The sequence below is a fragment of the Terrapene carolina genome, unplaced genomic scaffold (assembly GCF_002925995.2).
Source record: "Terrapene carolina triunguis isolate 2854851 unplaced genomic scaffold, T_m_triunguis-2.0 Scaffold66, whole genome shotgun sequence".
Classification (NCBI taxonomy): domain Eukaryota; kingdom Metazoa; phylum Chordata; order Testudines; family Emydidae; genus Terrapene; species Terrapene triunguis.
In genome coordinates, this window is record NW_020664417.1 from 80,099,341 (window position 1) to 80,125,417 (window position 26,077).

General features: G+C 40.7%; 1 protein-coding gene across 7 annotated transcripts in view; it reads left to right on the plus strand.

Annotated features, from left to right (window-relative positions):
• The first annotated feature begins 2,620 nt into the window (after nucleotides 1–2,620).
• Nucleotides 2,621–26,077, plus strand: part of LOC112109836 (SWI/SNF-related matrix-associated actin-dependent regulator of chromatin subfamily E member 1-related-like) — a 30,227-nt gene continuing 6,770 nt past the window's right edge. For 4 of the 7 annotated variants that reach the window (XM_024204517.3, XM_024204518.3, XM_024204519.2 and 1 more), the window contains exons 1-12: nucleotides 2,621–2,715; nucleotides 3,420–3,484; nucleotides 9,438–9,529; nucleotides 11,530–11,663; nucleotides 12,018–12,097; nucleotides 12,632–12,755; nucleotides 12,843–12,969; nucleotides 14,316–14,374; nucleotides 17,127–17,235; nucleotides 19,426–19,617; nucleotides 22,833–22,924; nucleotides 24,002–24,131. In XM_024204517.3, coding sequence (XP_024060285.1) covers nucleotides 9,505–9,529; nucleotides 11,530–11,663; nucleotides 12,018–12,097; nucleotides 12,632–12,755; nucleotides 12,843–12,969; nucleotides 14,316–14,374; nucleotides 17,127–17,235; nucleotides 19,426–19,617; nucleotides 22,833–22,924; nucleotides 24,002–24,131 — 1,072 coding nt within the window. In that variant the 5' untranslated portion in view covers nucleotides 2,621–2,715; nucleotides 3,420–3,484; nucleotides 9,438–9,504. Of the gene's footprint in view, nucleotides 2,716–2,979; nucleotides 3,485–4,567; nucleotides 4,625–9,437; nucleotides 9,530–11,529; nucleotides 11,664–12,017; nucleotides 12,098–12,631; nucleotides 12,756–12,842; nucleotides 12,970–14,315; nucleotides 14,375–17,126; nucleotides 17,236–19,425; nucleotides 19,618–22,832; nucleotides 22,925–24,001; nucleotides 24,132–26,077 lie in introns of those variants that run through there. The other 3 variants (XM_024204515.2, XM_024204516.2, XM_024204514.3) reach the window with 3 other exon arrangements.

Sequence of the window (26,077 nt, forward strand, 5' to 3'; positions counted from 1 at the left end):
GGAGGCTGACAGCTCGCAACCCCCCATGTAATAACCTCGGGACCCCCTGAGGGGTCCTGACCCCCAGTTTGAGAACCCCTGGCGTATGTTATGTATGGCTGGAATTAAGGCTGCTGTTAGTCGTTCAGAATGATGGTGGGTTGTGGGTGGATAGAGATAATAGAAGATAAGAAGGGGAAATGATGAGTAAAGCATAGGTTGGGCATTGAATAACTTTGCTTATTTCCTTGGTTTTTAGAGTATGCATCGGAAAGTTGTGCAGTGTAGCAACCTTACCTCAAAGTTAAAGATTTTTTTGTGCCAAGGCCCCATTAAATTATATAATCAACACTGATATATATTCACATGGGTAGCAATCAATAAATGTATGTATTATATACTCCATATGCCCCCTTGCAGAGTGCCAGTGTCCAACATCCCTGCATACATTTGTCCCCTTTAGCTCCTCAACTGCACCACTACACTTGGGCAAACCATGAAGTGCAGTTTCTGCCTCTGCCACCTGAGATGTACGGAAGTCAGAGCAGAAACACCACTCCTGAAAACATACATGTATATAGTATCAGTAGATCAGTAGTCTGCTATCAGTAGATCAGTAGTCTCAATATCTTGTAAAAAGAGATACCATATATGCATATTTGCAGGAGCAAGGCCTAAGAACGTGATAATGATCTCTGTGAGGGAAAGTCACAAAAGAGAAGGAATTCTGAAAGGAAGTGGAATTAATTTTCTTCCCAGCCATAAAGTTCACTAGATGCATTTTACACAATTACTCATTTTGAAAATCAGTTTTATTAGGAGGTTGGAAGGGGGTTGGGTGGGGGAAGGGTTGTTTGTTTTACATTGATGGCATTTTTTTATTTGCAGGCAACAAGTTACATTTGAATCGATTTGAATCATTTAAGGGACTAATGATCTATGGTTGGATGATAACTGTGACAAATTGTAAATATTTAACAGCATAATAATCAGAAAAACATTGCATGTTTGCTGCTTGAGAACTATACCCTCCTTCACTTCCCTTTTTAATCAAAAATTAACCCCTTCTTCTCCACTGAGCTCCATGCAGTTGCAGAGGCCTAAAATCTGAAGGCTGCTTGTGATGCCAACGTGAAGGGGTGTGGGGGGAAAGAAAACAGTTCTCAAATCTCAGTCAGTCATTAAAGATATATAGACAGGCCAACAAACAGGAATTACATTGAAAATAGATGTCCAGACTACTCATCCAAATTTCCAGCACGGTTTGTTTTTTAAATGTTGACACAGAAAAGGAAATTGAAGACAACCAATTGTGTGCTTTTAAGCAAGTACATTATATAAATAATGCTTATTAGGAGCCCCATCACCCTTTGGACACCTTTCATAAATGAAGGCCTTATCCTGCAAATCCTCTAAGTGCAGGCCTCTTATCTACTTCAGGGGGAATTCCATGCTTGTAGGGCTTGCAGTTTTGGGTCCAAATCCTGTTGGCCTCTCTCAAATGAACAGTCCCCATTGAAATCAAGGAAAGCAAGATTTGGTGTCAAGTAATACAAATAAAAAAAGGAAATAAACAAAACAGAAACCCTAAAAATTCAGAGGAATGGATATCTAGACAGACATACACAGTACAATTGTCCCACCCCCACTCTGAGGTATGAGATGGATAGAGCTAGAGGAATAGCTCAGGCTCATTCATGCCAGCTCCCTCTCCAGAACAGAGCAGTGAGGGGAGCAGAGGGGCTTTACGCGATCTCACCCAGAGAGTTTGTTGGGGGGGGGATCCCCACCACCACTTTAAACAGGTGGACAATGGCACCTAAGGAGCGATGAAATCCCTTTTAACCAAGCCGCTCCCCAGCCCCACCCCAGCTCTTCTGATGGCTGCTCCAGAGTTGCAGAGGGGTGGAGACCACATTCCGCTGTACAGTGAGACCATCCTGCATCAGGATGAGCATCTGAAGGGCTAGCACCGGCGGCCACCCCACACAGCCTCCTGGGTGTGGGAGGCTGGGGGAGTTAGGAGGCAGTTTTCCGCAGCGAGCAGCAGCCCGGGAGATGAATGCAGCAGGGTGGATCCCTCCAGCTCTGTTCACGGCGGTGCTGGCGGTGACAGCGCAACTTACTGCACCCCACCCAGCAGGGCCGGGGGTCCCGGCGCCGGGTCCAGCTCGCAGTGGGCAGAAGGGTGGGCGGGGAAGGGGGGCCCCACTCGCAATGGGCTACAGACGGGGGGGGTAGAAAGGAGCAGCCTGGCACAGAGCCCAGTCGTGCCCACCCTCCAGGGCGGTACTTGGTACCCACTCGCCCCACGCCATCAAAGGCTCCGTGCCCAGCAGCAGCATCCTTCCCCCCCTACCTCCCCGGCTCACTCACCCCGCCCCGAGGTGCTCACCAGCGCCGCAGCGGAGCCAGCTGCCCGCCGGGATTCCTACGCGCTCCCTGGGACGCTACCCCCGGAGGAACCTGCCGCTGCGGCTACAGCGCCGTCTGGATGCAGCCGGGGAGCAGGCGGCGCCGCACCGCCCAGTGTCTGTACCTAGAGGCCGGCTCGGGCCCCGCCCATGCTCTCCAGCTGTCACTGCCGACCCGCCTCCGGGAGGCGGTGCCCGCCCCTGCCGCGGCCCCTCCAGTCCCTTCGCAGCCCACCGGCTCCCTGTACAACGCCGGCCGCCTGGCTGCTGGGCTTTGCCCGCCTGGGCCCGGGGGAACGGCCGCGGCGGCTCCAGCGGGCGGGTGAGGAGGCGAGGCCGGGGCGGGGAGAGCAGCGGCTGCTGCAGTGGGCGGGCGAGCTGCGGCGGCCCGCCGGGGCTGGCCTAGCTCATGGGGCCAGACGCGTGGGGTGCAGAGTTAGCCCCGCGGTGCAGGAGGGGGTGGCGGCCGCCCCAGGGCGGGACTGCACGCGCTGGGAAGGGGCTTGGGTAGCGCTGGCTCGGAGCAGGTGCCTGGCTGCGCCAGGGCGGGGACTCGGCAGGGCGGCGTAGGGAGCACTACGGGCGAGGGGCTTAGTGGTGCCCCCGGGGCCCAGCCCCGGCGGAGGGAATCCTGGTTCTCCCTTGGGAGTCGGTTCGCGCAACCTCCCCACCCACTGCGGTGCACAGCGCCTGCTGCGCGGAGCCTGCCTGGGCCAGCTCGTCTGCACAGAACCAGGCTGCCCTGGGAGCGGGGCTGCCAGAGCGCTCACGGGACACTCCGAGCATCTCCTGTCCTGCTCCCCGGGAAGCGGTACGGCCTGATCGCTTGTGGGGGGGCCATGCTGTTGGCATTCCTAGAGCGCCCCACTACCTGCCAGGCGTTGTATTAACTACTCGCTGATTAAACCCCGCGGCACAGTCAGCATCGCAGATAAAGCGGGCCTTTAACGCTAAACTCAAACATAAGGCTCAATGAATTAGACTTTTCACTGTAATTTCCCTTTGTTGGCGTGCTTTGTCCAATAGGCATCTTCCCGCAAAGGGTGTGTCCCACCTCTTTTTCACCATAGCTGCTTACTGCCATAAAACAGGTAGGTGGTGGTGTGCACAGCAGTAATTAGCACCACTTACATCGTATATAGGTGTATACTGCTGGCTCAAGAAAGCCTGCTTATGGCTTTCAGAAAGCTAGATTCTTAAATATTAAGATTCTAAGAAGATGCTATTTATAGGTCTCCTTTTATTATTTTTTGCACTATCCACAGATATTTGGCACAATTGTCAATTGAATACAATTGCTAGCGTTTTTCCGCAAGGCCAGACAGTTGTAGTTTCTAATCCCCTCTAAAGTCTTGTTATATTTAGAAGCTACTGTTAAATATAGTATCTGCTGGAGGCTCCCAGGCCTAGACTTTTGCCTGCTCTGTTGTGACCTAGACAGACTGTGACTTTTATCTACTGCTGTAAATTGGCTTTGAGCACAGCTTTTCTTTTTGAATATCTGCTTTCCAGAATTGTCATCCTCTGCTGATCATTGCTACAGAGCACTCTGGAGCAGTTGGTAAAATGAGTGAAAGCAAACAATTTTTCAGTTCAGCCACATGTAGAGTCATCCATCTAGGAACAAAGAATGGAGACTAAGTTTAGAGCATGAAAGAATCTGTCATGGGAAATAACTCTGAAAAAGATTTAGGACTGAGGAGTCAAGTCACATGAACCCCCAGCAAGTACACTGTGGTCATAATGTGATTGTCATAAATTGGATGGCCCTTTAAGAGTAGCTGAGCTCAGCCACACCTGTCCAGATTAGCTACCTGATCAGCAGCAGCTAGTCCTGATCAGCTGGGTGATGTTTTTAACAGGTCTGAGAGAACTCAGTTTGAGAGAAATAATAAGGAGCAAATTGGGCTCTTGTGGAAGGACTCCAAGAAAATAGCCTGAGAGTCAGTGCTCTATGCCAGAGTCAGAGGGTATGTCTGCACTGCAATTAAATACCCACAGCTGGTCCATGTCATCTGATTTAGATTCAGAAGCCTCAGGCTATGGGGATTTTTAACCACAATGTAGATCTTCAGACTCAAGCTAGAGGCCAGGGTCTGGAACCCTCCTCCTTTAACGTACGTTAAATTTTTGGCAATTTTTAAATCAGGATTGAATTTTAGCATTTCTTTTAGAAACATCCAAAACAGGAAGGAATTCAAGGAAGTCCTGTGGTCTGTGTTATACAGAAGGTCAGTCTAGATGATTACTGTGGTCCCTTCTGGCCTTAAATCTATGAAAATAAAGGGCTTGATTAGCATAACTCGTCTTATATACTTCCCATTGTTTCAAGATGTTACATAAATGCCAGATATTAGTTTTATAGGAAATGTAAATAAATGTGAAGTATACAGAGGATTCAACGTGAGCTAGTTCCAATGTCCTTTATGAGAATTTTTGTACCAGGTGTTGGCTCATGTCATCAAAGAGAGAGGGTGCTGCTGTGATCCAGGGGGAAGAACCTATAGGGTAATAATCATGTTCTGTATCAGAACTTGGGCTCATAACTAGTACTTCCATTGCAGCACTTGCATTATAGTGCAATACAGCTATTGTTCTGACTCAAATAAGATGTCGAGTTTCAATGCTGCACATGGCTACCATATTAAAATCAGGTCCTTTTTGCTCCTCTTTGATATTTGTCTTAGTAAAGGTTACACATCTCATGCTGCTTCATATAAAACTAGTAGCCTGGCCAGCAGTCTGTTGCTCAGTAAAATAAAGTAAAACAGACTTAGGTGTTCACTTCCTGCACTCAGTCACAAAAATGCATAGGACTAATACTGCTTTGTCAAGATCAGTGGTTGATATATTGTTGCTGCCTCCACAGGCACTGTGCTACCAGATTTTAACTAATTTTTCAATACTTAGTGAAGCATATGACAGAGAACACCTTGTATATGAAGGGTGCTATATAACAGGGGTTCTCAACCTTTCGAGACTACTAACACCTCACTTAAAAACTACTTGCTTACAAGATCAGACCTAAAAATTCAGAAGTGTCTCAGCACACTATTACTGAAAAATTGCTTCCTTTCTCATTTTTACCATATAATTATAAAATAAATCAATTGGAATATAAATATTGTACTTACATTTCAGTGTATAGTATATAGAGCAGTATAAACAAGTCATTTTACAAAATTTTAGTTTGTACTGACTTGAGTAATGCTTTTTATGTAGCCTGTTGTAAAACTAGGCAAATATCTAAATGAGTTGATGTACCCTGCTTGAGAACCACTGCTATATAAGACCTATACAAGAAAATGTTAGGCCCTGCCTTGCTTCCATTGAAGCCAATGGGAATTTTGCCATTTAGTTCAATGGCAGCAGGGCTGGGGGGACTATAAAGAGCAACTTTTGAAATAAAATAATTAAAAAGTCTTTTACTATCTTCAGAACTAAATGGTTTGGAATTACAAAGGCACTTTGATTTCCTTATATCCATATTCCTAAAGAAAAGGTATTGCAGTAGTAAGGAAATAAACTCTTTAATTCTTCTCTTGTGATTTTTTTAAAAATACTGATGCTCTGATCTTAAAGAACCTGCACTTAAGTCTGGAGCTCACTCGCAGCATAGCAATGTCTTCATTATGAGTTGTCCTGACTCTAAATGAACTGCTACAATTGAAAACTGATCTATCACGAAAACATTTTTTAAAATCTACCATCCCTCACTCTCTAGTGAAAGTCAAGTTGTAAGAAGTTCTTAAAAGTTCAGCTCTGAAAAATTACAACTTAAACTTACATACTGTCCTTCATGAAGAAGGATCCCAAAGATGTTTCCAAACTGATTTATAAAAAATGGACCAAATCCTCAACGTGTGAATTTAGAAGGCGCTCACTGATTTTTTTGTTGTTGTTAATTGTAAGTCAGATGCACAGGTTCAAAAACAGACTTTAGTTTTATACTGTATAGTTTTCAGCCACCACTGAAATTCAGCCACCTGTTTAATAGTGCACAGCAACACTGCAACAATTATGTATATAATATATTGCCATATTTAAAACTTCTCACAGCTTGACAATGAATATCATAACTTCAGGACAGGAAATGAAGAACAAGCTATTCCGAGGGGAAACTTAAGGGAGGCAGAATATAATTATCCACTTTAAGAGTTGGTCATTTGAGTAATTCACATATGTGAATGACTTTTTTTTTATTTATTTTTTTTTTTTTTTTTTGGTGAAGGCTGATTGCAAGACCTTTATTTCAGCCTGGGAGGTTCACAGTAGCTCAACTAGTAGTTGCTAGAGGGTCCTGAAACCTGCAGTATATTTTTATGTATTCACTTTTTTAAAATATAGTCAGAGAATTATTAATTACAAAGTAATAACACAGAGTGACAGCCCCGCTGGGGCTGGCTGACCCAGGGATAGAATAGGGATTGCCCAGGCAAATGACCAGCTGCATATTTGCACATGGGGTGCAAATATGGGCTGCAAGAGAAGATTCTCTGTACCAATTCTGCCTAGGCAGGTGTGGGAGGTCACCTTAGGGCACAGCTGCACCAAGCACCCCATGCAACTGGTGCAGAGGGGCAGCAGCTCGTAGAATGGAGTAGTAACTGTGAGAGCTCTGCACTCTTGCGTTGGAGGCTGTGTTTCTACCTCACATTTCACTTGGAACCTAAATGCTTGTGCTTTGTGTGGGTGGAGTGAATGCATAATTTGTTGGAACCAAATCTTTGTTTTAATAGTAAAAATACTATTTTATGGGTGAAATTATACTCTCTATCTAGGATGTACAGCTATAAATATGCACTTCCTTTTCACTCAGTCCACTGACTTAATGTGCCATAGGTCAGTATATGTGTGCTGTATTAAAAATAGCATGTTACTGAGTATTCATTTCAAATAAAGAACATTTACAAAGTACTAAATGATCAAAGCAATCTAAATACAGTTAAGAACTAAAATGTTTCCCAAATGTAGCTTTAATCATTGTAGGTTGAAGTCAATATTAACAAAGCTATACAATTCTACCTTCCCTGTGTTTATAAATATATATGTATATAATTTCCCATCATCATTACACCTTGTTGCTCCAAAAACATGGCCACGACTTGGTGTTATCACTGAGCTCGTATAGTTCTTCAGGAGTACAGGATGTTGACAGGGGGCACTGCATCAGGCACCGTTCAAAGATTTGGCTAGGCTTTCCACATTCACATTTGGGTCCTTCCTCAGGTCCTGCTTAGTTGTGTTGTCACCAGCCTTTTCTACCCTGACTTTTGCTCAATTTAGAGTACACATTGTTTTTGTTTGAGGTCAGTGCCTGGAGGGAGTTGTTCTGAAGCAACCTGGTTATCCGTGATATGTGAACTTCTGATAGCAATATCTGGGGAATCACATTTTTTAATTGAAGAAGAGTGCTTTGCAAATACAGTGCCTAAAAATTCTCATGTGCTATATACATAGAACAGCTGAGTTAAGCAAAGTCTGACAAACCACGTCTTCGTACATTGTTGAATCACATAAAGTTGATAGTGATGTTAACCTATATAAAAAATTAGTGGCCAGGCTGCCCAGTAGTGGAATAAAGCATTTGGAAATGATACACGGTAAACTGAAGGGGAAACCAGTGAAGAGTTATATTAATCCACTGCTTAGGCGGAGCAATATCTGCGTCAAAGATACAGCTTTTAAGCATTCTATGACGATTGATTTCTAATGCCACATACATGGCTGTCTTGAACATAGATCTGTATGTTTAGATGATTAGCTGTAATAAAAAGAGATCAAGGATTACAGAGGTAAAAATAGAGACTACTATGCTGCTTAAGAAGAAAATCCCCAAGGACTTGTATCTGTGGCTCACTCGAGCTTGTTTTAATACATAATGCACCACTCAGCTGTTTAGAGTTCTGCTAGAGAAAGGCTGCTGAACTGGGTCTCAAAAACAGGAGAAAGTAAACACCAGTTTTTCCCCCATTCCCTCTTTTTAGGGACTGTTATGTTGGCTGGACCTCTACCTTTGTCCTAAGACGGGGGTATTTCAGGCATAGAGCTCTTCTTTATATGGGCAATTTGAAAAATCACCCTCCTTTTAAAAATAAAATAAAAATTCTGGATGCCAAGAAAGAAAGAGACAAAATTAATGTCCTGAAAAAAATCTAACTAATCCCAATGTTTAATGACCGTCTTAGGTACTGCTGCTGAAGATGTTTAAACAGTCAGATGTGCTTGTTCTGATGGCTGAAATCAACATTTTTACCATCAGGTCTTCTTTCTTGTCACATCAAGCACTCTTTTTATTTTTTGCTACTAGCATTCAGTAGCTGCTAAAGATTGCAGTTCAAAAAACATCACTGAGGTCTTGATCTAGGAAGTACTGACATCAGTGGGAGATGTGCATGTTTAACACGTGGCAAGATCAGGCTTGGAATGAAGGGTTTGGGGTCAAATTCTCTTCTGTTGCACCCATAAAAACTCTGTTGAAGCCAGTGGGAGTTGCACGGGATTAAATGAGAGGAGAATTTGGCTTGTGCCCCTTGTCTTCTGTATCTATCTCTGAATATATGCTGTATTGATATATATTTCTGTGGTCAGAGCTTGTCTACACTAATAATAAAAATAATATATGGAGATATACCTATCTCATAGAGCTGGAAGGTACCTCAAAAGGTCATCAAGTCCAGCCCCCTGCCTTCACTAGCAGGACCAAGTACTGATTTTGCCCCAGATCCCTAAGTGGCCCCCTCAAGGATTGAACTCACAACCCTGGGTTTAGCAGGCCAATGCTCAAACCACTGAACAGCTACATCCAAATACACCAGTACAAAAAAGATTTATAATGTAGGTGAGTTCTTAGTGTCCAAGCAGGCTAATAATTGATGTGTGGGATTTTTAAAAGCACTCTGCTTTGTCTTCGTTTTGTTTCTGCTGACTTCAAGGGGAGTGCGAGCATTTTTATAAAATTCAACACTAACAGGCAGCTTTTGTACAGTAACAGTAATTGTGTATTAAAGCTATAATGCATAAGAAATATCTTTTCCCCCACAGAATTCTGTGTATTGCTGCAAATGCCAATAGAGATGCATTGTCATATATAGGATAGATAAAACTAGCTATGGAGTTGGAACAACAAACAGAAGGTACTGTGTGATTTTTGATACATTGTTTACACTACTTGTCTGTCTTAAATGCTTGTGATACAATTGACAATAAAAGTACAATTTAGTTTATCTTTGTCTATTGCTTCTGACTTTGTATAAGGCAACTCACTTTCACGATTACAATATTTTATCTGCAGTACTAACACTGCAGTGTGGTTTAGGTTTACTGTTGATGAACAGCCTTTCAGTGATGCATTTTATAAACTTTATGGCTTTTGAAACTGCATCTGATGCCCAGAGGAGACTGAAAAGAGACCTTGTCTGCATCAATAAATTGAATAGCTGAGCTTCTTAGAGTCATTGTCTAAAATAAGATGTTTTGGAGTCTTGATTATGTGCTGTAATGCCCATGTTGCATAGATCATAGTAAAAATGAAGGGAATGCATATTTTGAAAGTATGTGATAAACACAGGATTTTTAGTTAGTTACATCTAACATGGAGATGTTCTAGAAATACAGTATAACATTGCTAGATAGTTGAGTTTACTTACAATCAGTGTATAATACAAATATGGATCATCTCCAAAGGCCATAGCAGTAAAATAGTGCCCAAGAATAGAAATAGTTCAGTTTTGTGGTGTATTGACTGAAGATTTAAGCCAATTTGCACAATGAAAGGAGCTATTTTATTAAAAGGATTTTTTTTAAAACTTGCTGTTGCCCTGACAGTCAATCAAGGTGTGTGTCATTTTGGGGAAGTTTGGGGAGTTGCCTCCTGTAGGACTCACCTTGTCTTACGAGTAGTGGGGGGAGTCTGGTAGAATCAGTCTTATTTAAAGCTGCAGGGGGTGGAGGGAAGAATCAAGCTGCCCATAAAAATAGGAGAGGAGAGAGCACCCCCCAAAAAAAGTTGCCCTTCCCTATTCCCTACTGGATCTACCACTGGAAACTTAGTCCACGTTGAAATGAGGGAGGGAAGGCTTCAGGCCCACTGTCCCTCACCAGGAGCAGTTCTTTTGGGGGATTAAGGGGAGCTGGGAGGTGAATAATAGACTACTGTGGTCTCCTCTCCAACATTCAACCCACTTGCTATTTTGGCTTCCACTCTTCAGCAAGAGAACTTCTCTTTCCCCAGAAGGAGCCCTTGGGTTGGGTCACCTCCACTCCAGGTGGCGAGGAGAGTGATGGAATTGGTCAGAGGTCAGACAAGTATCCTATTAGTACCCTTGGTCAGTGATAGTGGATTTGTACATAATTCTACATTTGTAAGTTCAACTTTCGTGATAAAGAGATTGCACGACAGTACTTGTGTTAGGTGAATTGAAAAATACTGTTTCTTTTGTTTTTTTCAGTGCAGATATTTGTAATCAAAAATAAATATAAAGTGAGCACTGTACACTTTGTATTCTGTGTTGTAATTGAAATCAATATATTTGAAAATGTAGAAAACATCCAAAATATTTAAATAGATGGTATTTTATTGTTTAACAATGCAATTAATTGCGATTAATTTTTTTAATCGTGCAATTAATTGCGATTAATTTTTTTTATCGCTTGACAGCCCTAATATTTGGAAAAAGCATCATATTAAGCACTGTTCAGTGTCATGTTCATGTTTTTTATTTCCATTTATAGTGCAAACATTTAAGAATAGATTATAACAGCATAGAACATGATTAACAGTGAAATTCATCTTACATAAAAGGTTATATCTTGGTGAAATACCATGTGACTGCCAGCATTGTTCTACCCTCTTTACAGTGATTGCAGCATTGCACCTACATCCTATGGGAACAGGATTTAATAGACCATTATAGAAGATCAGTCAGAAAGTTAGGGCATTTTTAGTCCATGCTTGCCAGAGGCACCCTTAAAAATAAAAACAACCCACACATTTCTCAAACCCATGATTGAGCTGTGGATAGCCTAATTAAAGTACAGGAGTCAGTAGAATGTTTTTCCAAATATCAATATCTGAAGGCTGTTATTTTTGGTTTTTTTTTTACTTTAATGACACCACAGCCCTTTTTTCCTCCAGGTGGAGTCAGAGGAATACCTTCAGGAAGTCAGATACTTCATGTGTATCCTCGTAATCTCCCATCTCACGCATTGCAACACATTGTATTAACAGGACATCTGGACATAAAGAAACAAGCTTCCAGTGAGCCAAAGGTACATGTTCAGAGTAACAATACAGGACTGGACAAACTTCATATAATTTAGTAACAGCCACTAGTATATGTTCTTAAGTGACTACTAATGGAAGGGAATCAAGCTGTACTTTAAGCATAAGAGACCTCATATGGGGGCATATGTAGCATTCTAATTAACCATAATTGTACTTCATACAATTTTAAATAGTAGTAATGTGAAGACGGTATAGTGAAGGTTCCCATGTAACTGCTCTGCATATATAATAGTTCACTAAATGGGAGTCCTATCTGTTCACGTAGTGAGACTTTGCTTTGAGACTTGCAAATGAAAGGCAGTGTAGACCCAAGTATTTTACCTCCCCTCCCTCCCCAGAAAAGAAAAGGTGGCTGGCCTAAAGGGAAGAAAAGGAAACCTCCAAAGGAATTTTCAGCTCCTCGTGCCCCTACAACAGGGTAAGTGTGTTATAGTAGCATTATGTTATTCAGATAATTTACTGTTCTCTTAATATGCTCTCTTGTATGCAGTATATTAAAGCAACTTGGGGCTCTGAATTGTAGAGATTTAAAGAATGCTAAAGGCTTTGGGAATGGCCTCTGAAGTCAATTAAATATTTATAGCTTGGAAATGTTAGAAATCCTCAAACTGCGTTTTGATGGACACCTTTTATTAATCCCACCAATAAAAAAGTGCAGGGATACAGTGAAATGGTAAAGGGAATGTATTGTAGGTTGAGCAGTCACGTGTCCTTGCAATCTATAGGTTAATGCAGATTTGTGTACCCACATGGGGATTTTTCTTTAAAATGATTTGAGGGAAGGTTCACTTAGCCATGTGGGAGATGTATAACTAGCAGTTCCCTAACTTTATAAAGGATTAACTACCAGGCAATATTTCACATATATATTTCAATATATATGTAAGCACAAATGAATCTTACTAGTTTATGTATTGTTAATTGCTGATATTTTGCCCACTGTTGGTATTAGGTATGTAATATTCTTGAATGAGCGGAGAATTAAAACGAAGGCCAGACATCCAGATTTGCCTTTTACTGAAATAACCAAGATGCTGGCTGCTCAATGGTCTCAACTTTCTCAAGCAGGAAAGCAAGTAAGCCTTTTCATTATCATCTTATAGCATTAAAAGAGGCAGCGAACTAGAAAAGGTATATTATAGCAAGTATTGTATCTCTTGCAGAAATATATTAAAGAAGCAGAAAAGGATAAGCAAAGATATATGAAAGAATTGAAAGCCTATCAAGACTCTGAAGCCTATCAAGCTTTCTTAGAGAGAAGAGCAGTTCACAAAGTGAAGACCCTGTGTGGTAAGTTAGAGAACAACCATGTCAGTTATTTTAAAGAAATGAAGGAATATCCCATTCATACCCTAACTAAAATTGCTAGGAAAAGAATTCTGGGAGACCCCGGTTTTGAAAACATCTCACTGTTACTAGAGTTTAATTTTGTCAAACTATTAATTATAGTATCATAATTAAGCCTTAAAATTGAAGAAAAGCAGAGCTATATTGTGGATGTGTTGAAGGTCTCAGTTGAAGAAATATTTGGCAGTGATGGTTCACGCAAGTATGTGTGATATTGTAGATTAATAAAAAGGTGCTTTAGTGTCTACATTTTATCTGATTTGCCTTTCAATTATTATTATTTGTCATCATCTTTAGGCTTACTGTCTGCCTCCTTGCTTGCCCTTTAAGGCTGAATGTACTTTTAGAAACTGACACTCCATGGAATAAAGTGAAGAAAGGAAATAAATATTGGATTGCTAAAACAGTGCGCCTCTTCTTACAAGAGAGGGGAAAGAGGCTGAATTGTCAGCGATGGTCTTTTTTTACACCCTAAATTGCCCAGCTTGTGCCTATTCTTTTTCAATTATGCATTGCAGTGCTTACAGCAGATCCTGTAATTCAAGTTTACAACTCCTTGACACTGTATTCTGTCATTCAGATTAGAATTGTGGGTATTATAGCAGTAAATACCCATTGCTAAATAGAATTACCGTACTTTAAGTTTCTATTGCCCGTGCAAAGAGCTCTTGAAAGAGACTGGCACTTTATTTTCATTATTGCTTGTATTGCATTGTACAGTAATTTTGGTAGCTATCTTTGCAGTTAACACAGCACGCTTCTTTCTGCTGGGAGCGGTTCAGTACACTATTTTGGCAGTGATGTGACCTGAGCAATTAAAAAAAAAAAAAAAAAAAACTTTGTTAAAGGAATGTCATGCTATGTTTAAGATTTTGCTAGGGAGTTGAGAGAGAATCTTGGACACTTCCTTTCAAAGCCTCTGGAGGAAGAAAATGATAGAGAGGGCAAGTAGCTATTTATGAAGATTCAGAGAAGTGTCTTTTAAAAAAAACACTTTTGTGTAGATCTTATGCTAGTTTGGTGTGCTTTTTCATTTTAATGTGCTTAAAAATCTAACCCCATTGAAGGAAACAAGTATTTTTCCTTTGGAAAAAAAATTCAGAATTTTTTATCACATTATAAAATATAACGGATGGTCCCCTTAAGATTCCCACTAATATATTGTGGCAAAACCTGGGGACCACTAGACCAGTTATTAGTTGAAAGTTTTTTGTGTTTTTTTTCCCCAAAGTTGCTTAACTTGTTCTCTGTATTACAGTTAAAATAACAGAACTTGGTTTTTCCTTCAGGAACAATATCTATAGGAAGTAGATCTGAGAATGAAGCTCTTGCTTTGTCAACAATAGATGTAAGTACATTGAAACTGTATTTGAGGTGAGGGTGGGAGGGAGGAAGTTGATAGGTTTTAACTAGTTAATGTCAGCTAGCTTATTTTAATAATGACATACAGTGTTGTACTCACACAAAAACTATTCTAAAAGAATGTTAACGTCACAAAGTCAAGTACTCAAAATTTAGGAAAGGCCAGAATTAAGATTGTCTTTGCAACCCTATTTTTACCTCCTTGTGTGCATGCCTTATGATTAGGACTTCTGAATTTTGATTTTAACACTTCCAATATAAAAAAATAAAATTAAATTGGTGTTTATCCAATGAACAGCAGAAATGGCTATTTTTGTCTACAGTAGAACCTCAGAGTTATGAACACAAGAGTTGCAAACTGACTAGTCAACCAGACACCTCATTGGGAACCAGAAGTACACAGTCAGGCAGCAGAGACCAAAAAAAAAAAAGCAAATACAATACTGTGTTAAACATAAACTACTAAAAAAATAAAGGGAAAGCAGCATTTTTCTTATGCATAGTAAAGTTTCAAAGCTGTATTAAGTCAATGTTCAGTTGTAAATTTTTGAAAGAACGACCATAATGTTTTGTTCAGAGTTATGAACAACCTCCATTCCCAAGGTGTTCATAACTCTGAGGTTTTACTGTAATGACTTGTCTATGTGGACCAGTAATTGTTTATTACATGGATGCAATTTCTAAAGTGCACTAATGTGTTGTGCATTAATTGTCCTGTGTAGACCCTGTTGGTGCACACTGAAGGTACATCTACACTGCACACTTCTTTTGGCAGTGTGTGGAGTACATCCACTACATGCTCCCCTGGCACAGGTATAAATAGCTGTATAGATGGTGAGGCACTACATAAGCAAGGGAAGGCATGCCTGAACCCTGTGGCTATGTTCCCTACACGGCACTCTCTTACCCAAGCATTGCCTCCGTCGTCATCACTGCTATTTTAGCAGTGTGTCCCCCACTGCTGGAGCCTTTCCCCCACCAGAGCCTTTCACTGATCTGTAGCTACATGCCACAGTGTGGATGCAGCCTGCGTTTCAGTACAGCAGGTAGCAACACATTCACAACATGCTGCCGCAAGTGATGTGCAGTCTAGACATAGCCTAAATGTTCCTTAGTGCACTTTAATGTAGTGCTGTTTGAAATAGTGCTACATTAAAGGGCGTTATGGAACGTTTACAAAGGGATTACTCATACTAGTATATTCTAGTGTAGTATGTAACGTATATAATTTACATTATTCAATACAGTATAAACAAAGAGAGAGCCCCAAAAAAACGCAGTTTTTGGACATCTTCATAAAACTCAAAAATTGCTAAAAATAAACTCCCCAAAATAAAATTATTAAACCCTGAAAAACAGAAGCCCTATGATAAATCTTTAACTAAATGATCACATATTACTTTTCCCATTAGGAGTCTTCCTCATTCAGTGCACAGGATGGACGATGCTCAGTGCATGAATCAGTGTAGCATGTAATCCCTTGTCTGATTTTAAAAAAAGCAAATTCTTTTACTTGGAATTGTGGCAACTTGAAATCTGCATTCACTTGAACATAAAGCTGTGACAAAAATTTATGGAAAGTAATTGCTCTATTGAATATACTCAATTATTTTTCAAATGTACTGCTAATAATGGCTTATAAGTCACTTTACAGAGGTGGGTAAGTTGTTTTACTCTACATATTTGCCAATAAAGAAACAGGGCCGGAGGATGTTTAAGTGTGTGACCTGAGGCAGGCTACCAAGCTAGCTGAAGAGCTGGGAGTAGAAACCATTTCTCCATACTCATAGTGCCAATCTCTCTCCACAGGATCAAAGTGACTCTTTACATGGACTATCTTATTCAGTTGTTTTACTGTGCATGTTATTCTGTCACACTTAAAGCAAGCTCTCTTGGCTGCATTTCTCTATTGTGGCAGCCTAATTTTTCTTATTTCATTCACTGTACATGCCTCAGCACTAATACTGCACCATATATCTGGATAACTGTAAGCATCTTTTTCCCATGGTGGCACTTTACACCTGGTTTATGTGTTTTATAGTGACCCACCTTCTGTTTTAGTGACTTCTAACCCTCATTACAGCACATTTATTTGTTATCAGCTTAGGGCCTTGACCAGTAAACCAGAAGACAATAATAGTGCTCTCCTTTGACATTATTGCACATTTCAGCACTTCCTTAAAGGAAGAAATAAAACCACTGAAGCCCAAATCCTCTGCACAGCCCAAGTAACTTATCTCAGTACTGATGATCTCCCGTGAGAAAAAGTGGATGGAATCCTGCACCCCAGGCAACAAAGCTGCTTTGGGGGTGGAAGTCCATAGAAGATGGACCAAAAGACTTGAATAGCAGTGGATTCTCCATCCTCCACTTTCACCCACTGCAGCCTCGAATATCCCCAGAGTGACAGGGCAAAGGAGCTCCCATGGTGAAGTCCAGTTAAACCAGTATCACTGTCCCCATGGAGAGTTTTGCCTGTGTCCATGGAGTCAGGATTTGCCCCCAAAACCAAAAAAAAAAACCAACAAAAACCTACATAATTCTCATTGTCTTATGAAATCTCTTTGTGACCCATGCCTTGATGGGATTTGGTTTGTATTAGGAGCAAAGGCAGTTTCGGGGTTTTTTTGTTTTGATTTTTTTGCTTGTAGTAGGTAATGTTTCTTAATTACTCATTATTTAGCAGATATTGACAGATCCTTCTAATTCTCCCTATTCTGCCTCTTTCATCAAAACAGAGAGATGAAAGCAATGACCTGTATTGTCGGACGTGTAACCAGTTTTTCAGTTCTTTTCATAACAAGAAAGAACACCTTATGGGAAAGCAACACTTACAGAATTTAACAGGTAGTGTTAAAATGATTTTCAATTGTATGCTAATCAAGCTAGCTTGCAATTCAAACAGACTATCAACTGGTAATGGTACTAATATAAGATGGTTCACAAATCTAGTGTATTAAATAGCTGGCTCTTAGAGCACATAGCGTTTTCATAGTTAATATAATCGGTGTCCCATTATAAGACTGATTTTTCTCAAATATATACTTTGTAACTGAAAAAGAAAAATCATGCTTTCACATTTTTCATTGACTGTAATTTGTTTTATTTTTTTTAATAATTAAGTGTATTTAGAAATTAAAAACCTAGTGACTCATTTTTCTTAATAATTTTGTGAGTTAATATTTTGTATCATCTGTTTTCCCTCTAGCAGCCCAGTGACATCACAAAATTCTAATTCATAGGAACTTCAGCTTATGCATCAGGCAGCTTTCAAGGAAAGGAATAATAAAATGTTCAAGAAATTGCTATTTCTAAAACTAGGCACAAAATTCCATTCTGTGATGGCCCTTGTCATAGATGAGTTATTTCAGTGGCAGAAGCACGGAGACCCTGATTTTTTGCTTGTGATGGAGCGTGCTTTACTCATCCAGGATTTTCACCACCTTTTCAAACGTACCAAGTGATCTGTTTCATTTTCTCTGACACAATTTTCTTACGATTTCAGTACTAGTCGGAGAACTGGGATTTTGGTTTCCTACCATTGATAGCTTGGCAAGTACTGTCCACTCCTTCTGTTTGATATGACCTAGTCTTTCCACCTTTAAAAAATTGGGAAAATAAAATAAAAGATTAAAAAAAAAAGAGAGTAGGCAGTTCCAAAAAACCAAAACCACTTTGATTTTAAAAGGATAAGGGTGCTAAGTGTGAACAGGACACTTGCCTATCATATCACTTTCAAAACCCAGGCATTTCCTTATTAATGTATTTGCTTTTATTTGTTTGTTTGCTTCACATTGTAAATCTTAAGGCGTTATTGATGATGATGATGATGATGCGTTATTCTTATTGAGAAAAGGAAATGCATATGGCATCGCAACAAAACCTTAACTCTGATAATAATGCTATTGGTTCTACAGTAATTAAAAAAAAAAAAAAAAAACAAATCACAAAACCCTCTAAGGAAAAATAAGTAGTGACATATGTACATATTGGTGGTTGGGAGGGATAGCTCAGTGGTTTGAGCATTGGCCTGCTAAACCCAGGGTTGTGAGTTCAATCCTTGAGGGGACCATTTAGGGATCTGGGGCAATAATCTGCCTGGAGATTGGTCCTGCTTTGAGCAGGGGGTTGGACTAGATGACCTCCTGAGGTCCCTTCCAACCCTGATAGTCTGTTCTAAGTCCAGATACGTATATTTGTACAAAATCAACAATATTGTATTCTTTTACTATTAAAATACATGTATAGCAGTATTTCCAAAACAGACCAATTATAATTATTATACAAAAAAATTTCTACTGCCAATTGATAAATATATTTAACTGATACTTGCGAGTTTATACTAGAAGATGACCTCTGAAAGTGTTTTGAACTTCAGTGCCTATAAAGCTCACTGATTTCAGAGGTACCATGGAGAGACCTGACTGCAGCATGTACAGCCATGCTCTTGAGTATGGGGTCTGAAATCCAGTCTATTAGATAGTTTAGGTGGGTTGTCTGATGATAACATGTGCTGAAAAGCCAGCTATTCTGCAGAAGCTTTATGTTGGAATCTTCTCTTTTTTCCATGATTTAACAAAATGTAAATTACTGGCTCAATTTGACTTCATAAGGTCCCTTTTACACATCAAAGTTTTGCTAGTCTAATAAATGTTATATAATATCAGGTTATTTCTGTGTTTAAAAAAAAAAAAAAAAGTATAATCACCAATAAAGGGAGCAAGGGGAATACATCACCAATAGAATATCAACAGCTACCAGAACATTGTATTTAGGATCGTTCACTATTTTTCCCTGTTCTGTGTGTAAGGAAATGTCGAATGCTGTCGCATGGTAACCGTTGGTATGTGGTGACTGTTTAGTGCTCACCACTGTACCATCTAAAAGTTTTACTTCATATAAAAACTTCAACTACAGTCAGGCAAATCTTTGTTATTCCAAAAATGTGGAATGTGTTGCAACATCTTTGATTTAAGAAGAATTAGTTAATTTTTGAAACATGTTTGTTTGTTTTATTTATTTTATTTTTTTGTCCAGGAGAGTTTGAAAAAGAAACTGCTGAGTTCTCTAAACATCAGAAACTGCAAGAAGAAAAGGAGGAAAAAGATGAGTCAGAAGAAGAAATTGACTCTACAGATCTGTTTCAGTTTGGGGACCTGACCTCCCAGAAGAACTTTGCGTCATCAGATTTTTGTTTTTTGCAGGAGTTTATCTTCAGACTTCTGAAATGTAAGTTGTATATTCTGTAAAGTAAGTTGCAGAGAGAGGTCTTTTTTTTATATTAAATGTCATCAAACTGGAGCCAGAGGTGATCCCCATCACTAGGACAATATTATTCAAGGCCCATTACCTCAGAACAGCCTCAGAAGAAATCGGTATCCAGTTCTTCAAAGTCTGGAGTGTGGAACTCCTCTACAGAAGGTCAGTCCTGTACCTTTGCCTCGCTGCTTCCTAGTATTAGCTCTTACAAACAGAGCTGAGCTGTCAATTCAGTCCCCTCCCAGTGACTGTTGAGACTGCTACCTCGTTGGCTGCAACAGAGTGGTTATCCCTGATTCCTGCAGGTCAGCAGCCTACATCTGTTCCAACTATGCCAGAGGCTATGCTGTGGCTGTCAGTACCACCTTCACCTTTGCTTCAGGCTGAGGACCCTCATCTGGGCTAGATGCAGTTCCCCATTGGCACTGGAACACTCTAGTCAGGCTCCATCACCTTTGGGCCTGGTACCAACTCTTTACATCTTCTGGGCTGGTACCAGCTCCTCCATGCCACACTTTACTGGTGGCTAGGAAGCCATCCATTCTTCCTCCAGTATTGCGTCCTTGACATGGATCCAGACCTTGGTCACCATGGACCCCTCCTGGTTCCTGGAATACTCTGATTCCTCATCAGACTCCAAGGTAGACTCTCAGGTATCCTGGTACTGAGAGTCTAGAGCTTCCTCACATTCCCATTCCTGCACTTACTGACAGGGTTCTGAGAGGACCTTAGCCAGGATTGGGATGCTTGGGACAGATGTGCCTAGGGCCCAGTCCTATACAGTGCCCTCAATGCCTCTACTGGATGCCCAGGGGGCTGCCTCCAGGTTCCAGATCTACTTCACCACTTCCCAATACAAGTAGGTCTTCCAGGTGGGGGCCTTCTCCTGCCAGTACTGGGAGACCAGTCACGGTTCATATCAGTGAGCCTTTGGACCTCAAGAAAGAAAGAAAGAAGAAAGAAGCTCAAGACTTCTTTCAGCCCATTCCAGAACAGTATAACCCATTTTGGGCCACAAGAGCAACCTTGGAAGCTTTCACCCTTGCCTGTCATGCAGGCATCCTGCTCATCACCTGATGAGGTCCTGGTACCAGAAAGATCCTCCCAGGTACTGGATGACTTTAAGGTACATCAGGAGCTCCTCAAGAAGATGGCAGCCTCCCTGGGCATTCAGACTGTTTGATATTCTCCATGCCACCGCACCAGGGAGGTTGCACTGCCCATAAGTTAGGCCATTATGCAGCCGTCCAAAACCATCTGGTAAATCCCTGCCTCCATTCCAGTTGTAGTCAAAAGAACAGAACATAAATATCAGGTTCCATTCCAGGGGTTCGAACAGTTCTGTTTACATCCCACACCAGATTCACTTGTTGTGGCTGTGGTGAGTGAGAGGAGCCATCAGGGCAGAGATGAGGCTACCCTCAAGGACAAAGATGCCAAAAAGCTTGGTAGAAAAATGTATTCTACAGCAAGTTTATAATTTCACATTACCAGCCATGACACTGTGTTGTCACAGTGTAATTTTTCAAAATGGGAGGCAATATCTCAGGTTGCTGGCAGACTACCGAAAGACTCCAGTCACTCATTGCAGAGGGACGCCTCATTTCTCGATCAGTTCTACGGCTTCTTTAAATGCATCAGATTTTACAGCTAGGGCCATGGCAACAGTGGTGACTGTGCACAGATCCTCCTGGCTGCAGTCCTCCAGGATTCCTGGGGAGATGCAACAAACAATTGATGACTTTCCTTTCAAGGGATGTGCTCTGTTCTCATCTAAAACAGATAAGGCTTTGCATACACTAGTGGACTCAAATAGTGTTGAAATCCTTGGGCCTCTATATGGTGATGACAGAGGAGACAAGATATCGTCTTCAATACCAACCCAAACAGTAATACTGTCCTTTATTGTTAGGCTGACCAAGATCACAGAGAAGATAAATGATGCCTTCTACTTCCTTGCACTCTTCAGCTTGGCAGCCGCAGGCCCCAAATTAGTCATTTTTACTCTTATGTCTCAGACGGCATGCTATTTGACCTGGATCTCATTGGTCTGTCCCCATCTTTCTGGGGCAGGTTGTCCTTTTTCCTACATGCCTGGCAGGCCATCACCTCAGACAAGAGGCTGCTAAGCATGGTGGAATTGAGATATACCCTCCAGTTCCTTTCTATCACCACCCATAATCCTCTGCATAAGGACAAGTAGAGTTTCCACAGAGCATTGGCTGTTTTCCTGGATAGGACAAAACCCTTTTGGGCGTCTGCCCTGCTCCGCATTTCTTATGCAGAACGTCTGAGAGGTCATCTGGTTACAACTGAGAGTCTCTCATAATGGATCACCAACTGCATTACAAAGTGTTATGCTGTCAAAGGAGTAATGCCTCCTGACAAACTTACGATGCATTCGACCGAGCATGTTTGACCTCAGCAGCATTTGTGGCTAACATCCCAATTATGGATCACTGTAGAGCAGTGATACAGTGTTACACTCAGACATTCACCAGGCATTATGCAATGTCTGCTGTATCCCAGGAGGATGCAGATATAGGGAGGGCAGTCCTACAGTCCCTGTTACGCTGAGACTCCGAGCCCCACCCCCTAGGGTAACAGCTTGGCAGTGACCTACAGTGTGGATACATGCAGGCACTCAAAGAAGAACAAACAGTTGCCTCCTTGTAACTGTTCTTTGAGATGTGTTGCATACGTCAATTACACAACTCACCCTCCTTCCCTGATGCATCAGAGTCTACCATTGGTTCTGGTGCAAAGGAACTGAAGTAGGGGAGGAGCAACTTTGCCCCTTTATACCCTCACTTTGTGCACAAGGAACAGAGTGGGTGGGGCCGCCCCTATGCATACAGCTAGGTAAAACTCTCATGCACCGGTGCATGCAACGCACACACACTACAGCGTAATGGAACACATCTCGAAGAACAAAAGTTACAAAAAGATGAGTAACCATATTTTATCTTTATTTCAATACCTTGATAGTCATCTGGCATGCTGTGACTGTATAGTAGTTCGCCTTTGCTGTCATATATCTTTGCTATATAGCGACCTCTAACTTGGAAATTTACCCTTAGTGGGCAACTTTGCTGTAGGTAGGGTTAGCTGTAATTTCAGTTCTGTTTCTTTTCCAAGGTATGTAGAAAATATTACAAACTGAATTGAAAATTATTTTTTAACAGTTAAAGAGTTTGAACTTTGTGAACTAAAAAGAAGTTTGACAAAGGCATATGAAGAACAGGAAAGTTTAAAAAAGCAGTTGGAGGATCTAAAGGTAAATAATCCGATGTCTGAACACCAAGCGTGCACACAGACATTAAGGTTTCTGTTCCTTTTGTAATCCTACTCTACTTATATGAATTTTCTGGTGAGTTTTTCTGTACTCTAAAAACATTTGAGATCTGGTGTAAATTGGCACAGTTCCATTCAATTCAGTGAAGCGACAGCAGTTTAAACTAGCTGAGGCTCTGTCCCCTTGTTATTTTGTATCACTCTTGTTATTCATCTCTGAATTCTTTGAGGTATGTAATGTCCAGAACTGAACTGGTGAGGCCCAAGTACAGCAGAATAACCACTCTATTTGTCTTGCAGGTAATACTCCTGTTAATGCATTCCAAGGGCCTGATCCTGCAGACAGGCATATGGACTTTTACCCCTACATGGAGTCCTGTTTATTTCAGTGGGACACTTGAGAATAAGGCTTTGTGTATCCATGTCAATTTGAGTGTTGAGGCCCAATATGGCATTTGATTGTTTGTGACCAGCATTAAATTTAGCCAGATTCAGACCTGTTGTCAGCAGGTCAACTCCACTGAAGCAAGGAGTTCCTCATTTACACCAGGTCTCTTTTTGGCCTTTCCTTTCACTTTAATTCTCAGGTCTTTCTTTGCTGCTCTTTTTCTATCGCTTCTTACCCAGTTATCTCTCATTTTTACCACTATGTTCATTACTACTCAACTTCTTGAATTTCGAATAATTTGTACTTCAGTTTTAATCAACTGGCTCAGTGTGATGTCTGGTTTTTCTCATTCATATGCATGTTCTTGCATTTGCAAATCTCAACCCCTTTGTAGTGAAAAAATAATTTGTCCTCCCCCTATCAGATTCCACTTTTGTACAAATGAGAAATGATGAAATTACCAGAATAACACTTGTGAATAGAACCCAAAGTCAAATAACTTTTTCATTACCATGCTGAATTTATCTGATTAGTTCCATTTGGCAAATAGGTTCTGTGGGCCAAATGCTCAAATCTGGGAATAAAAATGAAATTATTTTGTCATTTTTTTTCATGTACTGCGAGGTGACTGTGTTGTGTTCTTAAGCTAAAACACCTTTTGTGCAATTTTAGAATCAGCAGTTGAAGTTGGAAATGGATTTTGCATCCATAAAGGCATATAGCGGTACTTTAGAAAAAGAGTTTGAAAATTTAAATATGGTTCCAATGCTGTTCCAGTTTCATCTGCAAATAGTGGACACTAGTAAGTCAATTTTTTTTCTGTATTTGATCTTTTCTTTTACTATTGTTCAACAGATACCATTAAAATCTTCTTCTGAGATAGTTTCTGTGAATATGATCATGGGACTTCTGGGTCATCGACAGTATGTCAACACTACAGTATAACACCCGCAGCTGGCCCACATCAGCTGACTTAGGCTACAGGGCTGTTTAATTGTGGTGTAAATATTTGGGCTTGGGCTCTAGGACCCCATGAGGGGGAAGGTTTTTTAATTGCAGTATAGACATACCCTGACTCCAGTCCCTTGCTGTCACAGGCAACCACATTCCATTCGTAAGCTTGTCAGGTTTTATCTTATATTTAGTTAGGTTGTTTTCCCCCATTACTTCTGTTGAAAGTCTGTACCTGAACTTCACTGCTCTGATGGTTAGAAAACTTCTAATTTCCAGCCTACATGTACTACTCAAGTACTATTTGTTCTTGTGCCAACATTGTTCTTGAGATTAAATACCCTCCCTGGTGTTTACGCCCCTGATTTATTTATAGAGAGCAATCATATTCCCTCTCAGCCTTCATCTTGCTAGACTGAACAAGCCAAGCGCTTTTAGTCTCCTCTCGTAAGATGGGCTTTCATTCACCTGATCATCCTAGTAGCCCTTCTCTGCACCTGTTCCAGTTTGAATTCACTTTCTTGAACATGGTTGACCAAAATTATACATAGTGTTCCAAATGAGATCTTACGAGTGCCTTTCTCAATAACATTAATACTTTCCTATCTCTACTGGAAATATCTCGCCTGATATATCCTAGGATCACATTTGCCTCTTTCATGCTGGCATCATATTGCTGGCTCATAGTCATCCTGTGGTCAACTAATATACCCAGGACTTTCTCCTCCTCTATTTCCAACTGATGAGTCCCCAGCACATAGCTGAAATTCTTATTCGTTCCTAAGTGCATGACCTTGCACTTTGTACTATAAAATTTCATCTTACTTCTATAACTCCAGTCCTCCAGGTCATTCAGTTCCTCCTGTATAATATTCCAGCTTTTATACATTTAATGTGTGCCATGTTAATTTTATATTATTCTTGTATTTTAATCAAAATGTTATGCAATGCCAAGTCAAACGTGTTATAGAAGTCTAAGTATATTACGTTAACACTTACCTTTATCAACCAATTGTGTAATCTCGTCAAAAAGATTATCAAGCTAGTTTGACAAGATCTGTTTTCCATAAACCCAGGTTGATTTGCATTAATTACCATTTTTTATTAACTGAGTCCTGCATCAACTGCTCCTTTATCTTACCCAGGATCAATATCAGGCTGACAGGCCTATATTTACCCAGATCATCCCATTTACCTGGGAAGTTAGTCTCCTGTAATGACACAGTTTCCAGTAATATTTATAGCTCTAATAATAATAAAGAGATCTCTATCCATATGCAAATCAAGCCCTAAGAATCTGGTATAGAACTACTACAATCCTTCACCAAAGTTATTTTGATCCAAAACAATTCTGTTTTACCCATGCAATCACTTCTTATTTCTTTACAGTCTACCATGTTATTGATACACAATGCAACTCCACCACCCTCACTTTTACTTCTTTCTCTCCTGAACAGCACATACCCTTCAATACCTGAATAACAGTCACGATTGCTATTCCATCATGTTTCTATTCTTTCAATATCTGGTGTCACGTCCTGTACTGGGTGTTCTAATTCCTCCATTTTGTTGTCCAGGTTCCTTACATTATTGGACAAGCATCATTCTCTCTGACTTCACCCTGTTGCTAGCCAGATTAGTTATACTCCTTTTGCTTCCCATGCTCCTATGCTCAAGTGTTCTGAATTAAAGCTGGAATAGTTACCACAAGGAAACGAAAATGTAAAGCCCTTCTGGACTGGATTCCACCATATCTTACTGAGCTTTTGACTGTCACAGTTACCTGGCAACTGCATC